The sequence below is a fragment of the Microcaecilia unicolor genome, chromosome 3 (genome assembly GCF_901765095.1).
Source record: "Microcaecilia unicolor chromosome 3, aMicUni1.1, whole genome shotgun sequence".
Lineage (NCBI taxonomy): Eukaryota > Metazoa > Chordata > Amphibia > Gymnophiona > Siphonopidae > Microcaecilia > Microcaecilia unicolor.
Window position 1 is genome coordinate 179154061 of NC_044033.1, and position 12695 is coordinate 179166755.

The window sequence follows — 12695 nt, forward strand, 5'->3', positions numbered from 1 at the left end:
GCATTGTTTTTTATCCATGTATTTGAGCATTTTATCTATGGAGTTGTTTTTTTTTGTTTTTATATGTTTTAAATACATATTATTTACATTATTATATATTGTCTATTTTAAACACCTGAGAAAGGCACTTAGGTAAAACATGGTGCCGTGTCAGGTACTTTAAGAAATAAGGCTTTTTTCATCATCCTTTTCGTCCTCCTGTAAGTAATCTTTTTACTTTTAAAAGTCCTTATCTGTACAGTCTTTGGTGACATAGGATGACATTGAGGACACTTGTCCATACAGTCTGAATGCCTACACCTCAAGCAACGAGTATGTTGGTCAGTATTTGGCATTTTCCTAGCACAAGACTGACAGCGTTTAAAACCTGGCTATGGAGGTGACATTGGAAATAATAACTCAAGCCAAATTAAATTCAAAAATGATAAAAACAGAAAGAAAAACCTAAAAACTGAACAGAATGAGAAAAGAAGTTCACAATATTCTGAAGGAACTGACAGGCAGCACAGATCTAGTCGCAACTGCGGACTTTAAAAAACTGAGGCGTAAAGTGGTGGTTTATACCATATATATTAAGTACTGTACAGCATGAGCCCAGGGACATGTGCAGAAAGTTCTCTTAGAGCTTTCTAAGGCCGGGTCAGTAATGTCACCATGACATCACTTCAGCTGTGTGGCTATAAGATCTGAAAGTCCAGAGGAGAAAGCTGAGTTCTGCACAGCATCTTAGGAGAGAACCAGTGAGTTTTTCTGGGGCTGGGTTGTGTTGGGGGGGGGGGGGTGGGAGGGAGGAGAATGTTGAAAAACAGTAGGACTGAAGAATGGGGGAAAGTGTGAAGGGTCTGATGTCAGATGATAAAAAGGACTGACAGCAAATGGCAGAATTTTACATGATCGTGGACGGGGAGAGACTACTGATGGGCCGATGATCAGAAGAAAAATGCAGGCGGCTAGAGGCTGCTAGCGCCATACTAGCACATGCATTTGCTACCGCCCCCTGATCAGAGCCCCCGAGTGAGTGAAACAATGCACTCGCGGGCTCTGAACAAAACTAGCATGCAAATGTATGCAAAACAGGGCTCTTAGTGGAAATAAAATGAAAATGCATGCTAAATGTATTCCTCCCCAATGATCAGCGAGCAGCACGCCAAACCCTATGCCAGCTCGGAGACGGCGTTAGGGTTTGCAGACCATTGGGGAAGAATGGTGAGCCCTGTCCAGCATGTATTTGCATGCTAGAAGGCCCACCATTCCCCCCAATGCAGCAGCCCCCCTCCCTGCAGAAGCGAGAACCCCGACCCTCCCCCAAGTGACATGGGGGCTGGTGGTCCAGTGGACCCCCCCCCCGACACAGGTTCAGGGGGGGCCCTAACCCCCCCTAGCATCCCCTCAAATACAACCCTGGTGGCCCCGTGGGCCGTGAATCAACCCCCCCCCCCCAACCTGGTGGTCTAGCGGCCCTCTTCCCCACCTCCCTACTTTCATTAGAGGAGGGAGGTGGCCTCCCTCCTCTTCCATCAGCGCCGCCTCGAAAATGGCAGCGCCCAGCCCTGCCCAGTGCATCCTGAGATGCACTAGGCAGGGCTTCACAGCATATAAGGGTGGGGTACTAGGCCACCAGGGCCATGCTGTTTGGAGTCTGATGGTCCTATGGACCTCAAGCCTGTGTTGACAGGTCTGGGCTTTTGACAGCCTAGACCTGTCAAACAAGTGTGGGAGGATTGTGCCCGAGCGCATGCTCAGGCACAATCTCCCGCACTTTACCCTATGATCAGAGATAATAGCACGCATATATTCAATGCTATAATCTCTGATCACAGGGGCGGTTAAAACCCCGTACTGTTCCAGCGCTATTTTTAGAGTGCCGTTTGGAACAGCACGGAGCTTTCGATCATCTGCCCATGAATGAGCCCATGAGCAGCAAGACAACACCAGAAAGAGAGCTAGAAAGTACATCCACCTGTTGCATTCTGTGTCTCTGGTGACAACAGTCTCTCATAATAAAGTTTCCCTTTGAAAATCTGGGCTGGACTGAAGAAATTTTCAGCCCAGGGAATTTACCCTGTTAACTATTAAATTACTTGGGCAAATTCCTTTCAACAGTGTCCTAATGCTGCCTTCACTCTGCCTACTTTCTTTCAGAAGCATTCAAAAAAAGCAAAAATATTTTATTTTGCCTTTTCCATTTCTAAACCTTTTCTCACTGTAAAATTTGTAATTCGTATCTTGGACACACTGCTCTTAAATCTCACTCTTTCAGGCAGTCCATCCTCGGAATCTCTAGTTTGTATCAGAGGCAATAGAGAGCGAACATGACTTGCCCAGCTTCCCTGGTTTTCAGGCCACTGCTGAGGAGCTGCCAAGTTACCCAGGTCCAGGAGGGAGATTTTTTGGTCAGTCCTATTTTTGAACTTATATCTCAATGCAGTGCTCTATTTGTAGTCCCTGATACCACCACTGACGTCAGCACTTCAGGTCCCATAATGTGCCAGGATAGGGTTGCAGAAATTCAGGACTAGCTCAAAATTTCCCTCCTGGAACTCGGTAACTTGGCTGCTCTCTAGCTCTAACCATTAAGCATGTGCTTGAATAGTCTCCACGCTCACTCACAAACCATGTTAAACCCACACCTAGGCTGTGTACCTTTTACCGTTACTTCTGGAGAGGTGACATGATGGTGAAGTCCCTGGTAGCAGGGGGGCATATATATCCTATATAATAAAACGCACCTCCAACATTCTGAAGCTGACTGCATGGCTGAGGCATTCCTGCTCTCTGTATCCATCTCCTGAATTGACATCACGTACTTCCGGGTGCGTCACAAGCAGAAGTGACCAACCACACGAGGTTTCTCGGCTTCAGAATGTTGGAGGTGCATTCTATTAAATAGGATTGGTCAGTTCCTTGAAGCACAGCCAGAGCTCAGCGTCCTGCACAGTAATGCTCAGACACCAGAGAGAGAGAGGGGGGGGGGGGGGGGCTGACACCAGAGGGAGGGAGGAAGGGGGAGGTATCTCTGTCACACACATACTCTCTCTCTCACATACACTCTCTCTCACAGTCAATGTCTTTCTCTCTCTCTCACTCTCTCACACACTGTCTCTCACACACTCCATGTCTCACACTGAATCGCATTCACTCTCTATGTGTCACAACAGTCACTCCCACACTCTCTTGGTCTCATACTTTCAGTCTCACAAAGAGCCTGTGTCTCACACGCACTCTCTCTCTCTCTCTCTCTCGCACACACTGTATCTGTGTGAAACACACTCTCTCTCACACTGTGTCTCACATACGCACTTGCACACACTCTCATTCTCACACACACACACTCTCTCTCACAGACACACTCACACCAGACTCACTCCCTCTCTCTCTCTCACACACACACACACTCGCACATTCACTCTCTCTCTCACACACAGTCACTCTCACATACACTCTCTCAAACATACACACTCCAAGGAAAACCTTGCTAGTGCCCGTTTCATTTGTGTCAGAAACGGGCCTTTTTTACTAGTATATATATGTTTGCCTAGGGGGTAAAACCAAGAAACATACAAATTTTGTGAGACTATAAGTCCCTTCTCCCCCCCTCCCTCCATGTTTGTCAATGGTCTCCTGCCAACTCTTCCTGCTGCAGTGCTACTTCTTTAGGCTCATATACCCCCAGTGCCCCCACTATTTCTACATCCTGTAGGATATAACGTTGTAATAACATCTTTAATTTTGTGAGGACTGGGAACAGTGATATTCGTCAATCTGTGTATAACAACATAGAATAGTTTTCGAAAAGGTGGTGGTGATACAGAACATGTTTCTTCAAATCAACAGAGAAGTCAAAAGGAGAAGTGGCAAATGTTATAGGTAACGCTCAGAAAGAGACCAAGACGTGACGCTGTTCAGCACAAACAGTTACTACATTAACCTTAGTTAAGGGTATGCATTGCACAAATGTTTAGCACATCTACTGAATCCCCTGCTATAAATGTCACCACATGCCACTGTTGTGGGCACACCTAGCCAGTCAGGTTTTCTGGATTACCACACTAAATATGCATGAGATAACTTTGCATATACTGGAAACCCATTGTATGTAAATCTATCTTGTGCATTTTCAGTATGGTAATCTGGAAAACCTGACTGGCTAGTTATGCTTTCAGGAGTGGGTTAAGAAGCACTGCTGAAGATCCCCAAGCCCTGACAAGTGAAGACTTCTGAAGCCTGCCTTAACTCCCCCTCAGTTAACATCTGTCACTGAGAGAAAAGTAAGTTTCCTGTCCTTCCTTGCTGGGGTGTTAGCAGTCAGCGGCAGCATTCCAGAGCCACCAACAATTCTCACACAAGAACTGAGCATGTGCGTTGTGCCAGCATCATCAGCTGGGAGAGCTACCGTTGACTGCTGCAGCCATCTGAAGGGAGATACGGCAGACTTCGGGGATCTCTGCCAGCTCAGATATCTAAATTTTAAGTTGGGTGGGGGAGGGAGAGGAAATACATCATGCCCAGCCATCCAACTTATTCGCCCACCCAAATGTTTTACGCCACTGGTACACACTAGACAAGGTACAGCTCAGGGCCTCGCTCTTCATTTGCATGGAAAAGTATTGAACCTAAAATGTACTTAATTGAGGGAGGCCTCTTAAATGTTACAGCCAATACACATAACTCTGGCCCTGCAGACAACCCTTCATGGCCTGGAGCCTTCATGACCCTAATTAATACCTAGATTTTTTTTTTTTTTAATGTACATGGTTTGAAGATTTTTCTAGTTTAACTCGGGTGCTAGACACAGCCACATCTTCCTCTCACTGCTGTTCTTCGATGCTCCATTGTTTTTCTTACCGTTTGATATGAGTGTCTGTTTGAAGGGACCATCTGATGCCAGCATCAGCAGTTAGGGCTCTAAGTAAAGGAAATCCACAGCGCTTTCAAAAACAACCACCCACCCCAATCGCTATCAGACGATCAGGACCGGAGTACATAAAAAAAAACCTCCACCAACACTACACACCTGTTTGCTAGCACCCCAGCAAGGAAGGAGCAGGAAATATACTTTCCACTCAGTGACAGATGTTAACAAAAACATTTCTAACTGCATCCAATGGAGCAGGCAGCTACATGCAGGGCTAAGCTTCCTAGGGTGCCTCAGGACTCCTAACTCCTATTCACTTGCTCACTATCCAAGTCTGTTTTAATCACTCCCACCGTAAGTAATTCCCTAATCCCTTATTTGTCTTGTTGGTCTGTCTTGAACAGATTGTAAGCTCTGTTGAGCAGGGACCGTTTCTTAGACTGGAATAGCCAGAAGAGCTACAGGGCAAGACTAAGGTGCACTGATGTTAGTGTGAGAGTGAGGGTGTGAGAGTGGGGGTGTAGGGGGGGGGGGGGCAGGAGATGCTGCAGGGCAGGACCGAAATGTACGAGCAGACTACTGGATAAGAAAGGGTCACTGCCTGGTAAGACAGAGTCTGCTTTAAGGTTCAAGGATCAGTCTTGAAGTAATCCATTTTGTAATCTTGTTCTGTTAACACTAATGATCTATTATAAATCAGTACCAAAGGATTCATTTTACTGTTTTGAATGTGCACATCTTGGAGCTGAATTCACAGTGACCCCCTGCCCTCTCCTCCCAATCTCAATTGCACCTATACAATTACACCCAACGTTATGTTGCACCCAAACAAATTCCTGCACAGGATCAGCATTGCTTCTGGGCAAATATGCACATACATTCTAATTTCCTTGTACTGCCGCACATGTGCACGGAAGCCATTTTTGGCACACGGGTGCACAGAAAGCAGACACGTTATTTGTGAAACAGAATAAAAACACAGAAGTGCTATGGCAAGGGACAGAACTCACCATTCTTAGCTTTGCAGGATTTGTTGTCTGGCTGGAGCAAGTAACCTTCCACGCAGCTGCAGACATAGGCCCCCTCCGTGTTGGTGCAGGATTGGCTGCAGGTGCCATACAGAGCACATTCGTCCAAGTCTGCAGAAGCAAGAGGCACAGCTACTGTTAAGTCATCATCGCTCTAGTCTCCGGCCAGGAATGCTCCTCCACCCTGTCAGATCACACAGGCTTTCTCCCTCTCAGGTAAACTTCAGCGCTCCTACCCAACCTGTCTTTCATGCCCCCTTCTCAAATTTGAGACTTTCCCCAAGCTTAAATGGCCTCATCCTCATTCTATTTTGGCTCTTCCATCGTCCTCTATCCAACGTCAGCCTCAGCACCTAACATCAGGGGTTCCCAAATTGGCATGGTCCACTAGAAATCTTCCACTAACTGTTGTGTCAAACCCCACACTACTCTTATAATTCTGCACTATGGTCATTCACCCTAAATCTTCTTGTAGCTCTGCTTATACTAGGGTGTGCTGTGAAAGTACTTGTTGAACCTCCTTCAGCACGATAGCTCAGTCCATCTGGATTGAGCTACCTCTGGACCTCAGACTAATAAGTCTGTCCTAAAGATGCACTGCTTCAGGCTGACTTTGATCTTTAGGCCTCCTGAAAGTTCACGGACTGCTCTATTTCATGCTGACTGGGAAGTGGTACTTGGCAAGACGTACAGTGATGGGCCTGGGTCTACTTGCCTGCAAACTCTTTATTCATGGCTTCCTGCTTTCTCCCCATTTCCTCTACAAATGCGACTGTTAACTACTTTTCTTACTTGTTTTATGTTACTGTACACCACATAGTTATCTCGTTTGCTGATATGTGGTCCAACAAACATTATAAATACACTGGAAAATATACGACTAAAACATGCGGCATAATCCCTAACCCAACTACCATTCTGCGCCATCATAACTCCAGCAAATGTTAAGTGACAGTGTCCCCCCCCTCCCTGTAGGATCCCACATAGCCCCCCCCCCCCCCTCCCCGCACCTTCCCTTGCATTCTGATCACTGACCTTTGCAGCTCTTGCCATCCTCGGCCAGCTGGAAGGAGCTGTTGCAATAGCAGCCTGGTCCACTCAGTGTTGGAACACAGTGGTGCTGACACCCTGCACTGGAGCAATTCACCATGAATTCTAAAACCAAAGGGAAAAGTGTGGTTAGGTCAGCTGCTGACCCAGTGCTGCATAATAGTGGACTTGTGCAAAGATAGACATATTGGCAACCCGGGAAGACCAAGTAGCTCTGTGTCATCCAGGACAGTTTGTACCAGTCTTGGTTTTACCTCCAGGCATTTCCGAGCTTTCAGTTCTAATGTTCCTGAGAAAAGCAGGAACTAAAGTCCAGAGATGGAATGCAGACAAAACTGGGACTGGCTTCCACTGATGACATACAGCAATCTAGACACTTGGTTAAAACAGTAGAAGATAACAAAGGCTCTCGTCCCCCCAACACAAAAAAAAACACATCAATCTTCCTGCACCTATGATTATAAAACTGAAGTGTCAGCTCAGGGAGGTTTGGGAAATCTAATGAAGGCCAAGCATCATATGAACAAATTTATTTATTTGGATTTTGCTCACACCTTTTTCAGTAGTAGCTTAAGGTGAGTTACATTCAGGTACACTGGATATTTCTCTGTCCCAGGAGAGCTCACAATCTAAGGCAATGGAGGGTCAAGTGAGTTGCCCAAGATCACAAGAAGCAGCAGTGGGATTTGAACCAGCCACCTCTGGATTTCAAGACCATTGCTCTAACCACTAGGCCACTCCTCCACTCCAATGAAAACAATAAATGTGAATGCTAAGAATGTTATGCTCAAAATCAATTTTCTTATGTGCTTATCTAGCAAAAATTCATGTTGACCAACTGTACATAATGATGCTATAATTACATCATGATTTGCAAAGAATAGTTATCACAGTACATATTTGATGCGTGATCATTTTATAGCTCTATCATAAGCCCTATGAGGAAAGGCTAAAGCAGCTAGAGCTCATCAGCTTGAAGAAGAGACGGCTGAGGGGAGATATGATAGAGGTCTATAAAACACTGAGTGGAGTGGAACAGTAAATTACTTACTCTTTTCAAAAATACTAAGACTAGGGAGCAAGCAATGAAGCTACTAAGTAGTAAAATTAAAATAAACCAGAGAAAATGTTTCTTCACTCAACGTGTAATTAAACTCTGGAATTCATTGCCAGAGAATATGGTAAAATCAGTTAGCTTAGCAGGGTTTTAAAAAGGTTTGGATAATTTCCTAAGTCCATAAGCCATTATTAAGATGGACTTGGGAAAATATACTACATATTCTAGGATAAGCAGCATAAAATCTTTTTTTTTTTTACTGTTCTGGGCTCTTGCCAGGTATTTGTGACCTGGATTGGCCACCTGCTGGAAACAAGACACTGGGCTTGATGGACCTGCAGTCTGTCCCAGTATTGGCAACACTTATGTTCTTAAGCCTGTTTGTGAGCCTTTATTTGTTATACAGAAAAAAGGGGTCTCATTATTTTGAAACAACTAAAAATATTGGGAATCATCTTAGATAAACATCTATCGGTGGCCAATCAAATATCAGAACACTAAGGAAACTAAGAAGGATAACAACTACTTTCCCAGATAATCATTCAGGATAATGGTACAATCAACGATACTATCACACTTAGACTACTGCAATGCAGAATACATAAGATGAAAGCACACTAAAATCATTACAAACAATCCAAAACACAGCAGCGAGACTAATACTTAAAAAGTCGAAATACAAAATATCTACTCCACTACTTCAAGAAACTACACTGGGTGCCATTAAAGGCCAGACTAGTTTTCAAACCAGCACCTTCATTTTCAAGATACTATTTGGAATGGCACCTGAATACATGCAGGACATGATCGAACTATCTCCAAGAAATGCAAGACCAGAAACCAGAAGTTACCTACTTCTCTACCTACCCAACTGCAGAAACACAACGTACAAAACCATCTACACAGCAGGATTTAGCTACCTGGGTTCCAAATGGCGGAACTCAATACCAAAAGCCGTTCCACTATCCACAGTTCAGAAAAGAACTGAAAACCTACCTTTTCAAAAAATTACAGCTAATCCACACAAGCTATCAATGACCTCCCTACGCAAAAAAATGTAAAACACTACGGTAAACTGTAAGCCACTTTGAACCGAAACCTGTTTTTGGATAACAGTGGGATACAAAAATGCATAAATAAATAAATATACATATATTGTCACCTGAAAGCAAAAAACTGTTATATGTGTACTTGATGCGAAACAGACAAAATGAAATCTGAAAACGTATCTGTTTAAGAAATTTTTGGGTTAACCCTGTTATATCATATCTTTGAATTTTTACCCACTTCGAACCACTTTTCGTGGGGGTTAGCAAGATACAAGAGCTATTTTACATTACAGTACATTATAAATCACCAGTAACAGATCAAATTTTGATTTTTTTTTTACTCAAAATACAGCCTTTTAGAAGTTTCAGCAGTTTGGCATTGAAGAATATCTTATAGCAGTGTCCTGAAATATATGTCTACCTCATTTCATGCAAAAATTGCACATTCAGAGCCGGTGGTTGGGAGGCGGGGCTGGTGGTTGGGAGGCGGGGATAGTGCTGGGCAGACTTATACGGTCTGTGCCCTGAAGAGGACAGGTTCAAATCAAAGTAGGGTATACACAAAAAGTAGCATATATGAGTTTATCTTGTTGGACAGACTGGATGGACCGTGCCGGTCTTTTTCTGCCGTCATCTACTATGTTACTATGTTATGTTTTATTTATAGTGACGATAATGCGTTGGGGACATGGAAGTGGTGTGTCAGAGGGCAGGGGGTGCATGCCCACACTGGCACAGGACAGACGTTTGCTGGATGCAAATGAAGGCTCCAGTGCAGGAACTGAACCTGCAATATTGCCAGACCACAAAAACCGAAGCGCTACCACAGCAAATGAACTGCAGGAAACACAGGGCAGAGTGCTGCCCAGTCACTTTGTTTCATTTCTTTCCTTTTCTTTTCTTTTCTTCCTTTCTCCCCCGCACCGATTCTCTCCCTCTCTCTCTGCCTGAGAGAGAGAATCCATGCGGGGGAGAGAGGAAGAAAAGAAAAGGAAAGAAATGAAATAAAGTGACACAGGGTGGGGGTGGGAGGTGAAAGGGATAGAATGTGTGTGTCTGGTGGTGGGGGGGGGGGGGGAGGACTGGGAACAGGAGAGAGAGAGAGACCATGCTGGGGAAGAGAACAAAGATAGGGGGGAAAAAAGTGCCTGAATCTTGTTGTTTGGGGCAGCGGGGATGAATGCTCTGCTTACTACAAATGTTTTGCCAGTTTCTGCTAGTGTATGTATGTACACACACACACACATATACATGAGAATAGCCATGCTGGGTCAGACCAACCCAGTACCTACTTCCAACAGTGACCAATTAGTAGGAAGATTCTATGCTACCCATCCCAAGGTGACCAGTGGCTTCCCCCATGTCCATCTCAATAACAAAGTATGGACTTTTCCTCAAGGAACTTGTCCAAACCTATTTTTAAACCCAGATGCGCTAACTGCCGTTACCACATCCTCCCAGCAATGACTTCCAGAGCTTAACTATTTGACTGAAAAAATATTTCCTATTTGTTTTAAAAGTATTTCCACGTAATTTTATCAAGAGACTCCTGGTCTTTGTACTTTTTGAAAAAGTGAAAAATCAATTCACTTTTACCAGTTCTACACCACTCAGAATTTTGTAGACCTCAATCATATCCCCTCTCAGCAGTCTCTTTTCCAAGCTAAAGAACCCTAACCTTTTTAGCCTTTCCTCATATGAGATGCATTCCATCCTCTTTATCGTTGTGGTTGCTCTTCTTTGAGCTTTTTCTAATTCTGCTGTGTCTTCTTTGAGATATGGTGACCAGATTTGAATGCAGTTCTCAAGATGAGGTCGCACCATGGAGCAATACAGAGGCTACTTATAATATTCTTGGTCTTATTTACCATCCTTTCCTAATAAATCCTAGTGTCCTGTTTGCTTTTTTGACTGCCACCACACACTGGGCAGAAGATTTCAGCGTATTGTCTACAATGACACCTACATCTTTTACTTGGATGCTGATTCCCAAGATGGACCCTTGCACCAGGTAACTATGATTTAGATTATTCTTCCCATGTGCATCACTTTGCATTGGCCACTCATGCAGAGCCAACCTTAGGGGTGGAGTAACCAGGCCTTTTTTTCAGCTGGTGCGATGTATTCAGCCAGGTGATCCAGAATAGCTCTTCCAGAGAAGGGAAAATGGTAAAACTAGAGGACATGAATTGAGGTTGCGGGGAGGTAGACTTTGGAGTAATGTCAGGAAATTCTTTTTCATGGAGAGGGTGGTTGATGCCTAGAATGCCCTCCCGAGGGAGGTGGTGGGGAAAAAAAATTGTGGCGGAATTCAAAATGGCGTGGGATGAACACAGAGGATCTCTAATTAGAAAATGAATGGCATAAAAAAACAAAACTTGAAGGGTTGCATATGTGTTGCATGTCAAGTGGTGCTTAGATGGCAACTCTGGCTGTATCAGCTATGGCCAGTGCTGGGCTGGCTTGTATGGTCTGAGTCCAACATAAAGCCCGCATAGACGGTCGGTAGTGTTGGAATGTAATTGTATTTTACATGCATTGCCTGTCACCTATTATTTCTCTGTGATTACTCTGTGACCTCTGATGTGAATTACTTAGAGAGGTCACACAGCTATGCAACTTCCTGTGGGGGTTAGACACAGCACATGCAGCACATGGAGCACATGGAGCTCATGATCTCTCCTAACCTGAGAGGATCTATGGTGGTGTGAGCATCCATTACCATCTAAGCACATGGAAGGAGCTGATAATACAAATGTATAGTAATATGTATATATAGCCTGTCTGATTATAATCTAACTACAAACTGGAGTAAACAGATGTTTTTTTTTTTTTTTTTTTTTTTTTGTTTTTTTTTGTTTTTTTTTTTTGTTACTTCAACTTTAAAGTGACTCAGCAGTGAATTATTCAGGGGTGAATGAGAGAGAGATGAAGAAAGAAATTAACATTTCTAAAGCTGAAGCTGTGTGTACTAAAATCTGCTAATTATTTACTACAAATAATCCCACAAAAGGGTTATGGGCCCAGGGTCCAGGAATTGAAAAAGAAAGAATATTACCAGGCAGAAAAAAAGGCCACATTTTTCTCTTAAGTTTTAAAGGAAAGATTCAGTCTGTCTCTCTCTCCCCCACACAGCAGACAGAAGGCTAAGAAAATGGCTGAGGGAAGAAATTCACCATTGTTCTATTCTCTCAAGGTGCCTAAATTAACTGAATTTAATTATCGGCAGTGGGAACTAAGATTCATATGTCTCCTTCGAGCAAAAGATTAGATATATGCTTAGACCAAGACAGAACAGATGAAAATATGGCTGAATGGGACAATGCAAACTATTATGTGAAGTGCATGCTTTTGGAAGCTCTCTCAGAGAAACAAGCCATATTAGTGGAGGGAAAAGATACACCAAAGGACATTTTATATAAACTGAGAACTATGTATGCAACTACATATGCAAAGCAGCAACCAATTTGGCTGGCAGAGTTGAATGAAACTAAATTAAGGGATAAAAGTAAATGTAATGATCACATTATGCATCTTATGTCTTCATTTCAAAAGCTAGAACTTTCTGGAATTCCCATGTGTGATGCATTGAAAAGAGCATTTCTTTTTACCTCACTATCAAAGAAGTTTGATGTTTTTAGGTCTGTAAATGAGGC

General features: G+C 43.7%; 1 protein-coding gene across 1 annotated transcript in view; it reads right to left on the reverse strand.

The window, feature by feature from the left end:
* The window catches only part of LRP1 (LDL receptor related protein 1), a 612781-nt gene that overhangs the window by 419573 nt on the left and 180513 nt on the right, over positions 1-12695 (reverse strand). Inside the window, exons 4-5 of the mRNA XM_030196646.1 lie at positions 6919-7038; positions 5866-5994 (exon numbers count right to left, since the gene is read on the reverse strand). Of these exons, the coding sequence (XP_030052506.1) occupies positions 5866-5994; positions 6919-7038 (249 nt within the window). The remainder of the gene's footprint in view (positions 1-5865; positions 5995-6918; positions 7039-12695) is intronic.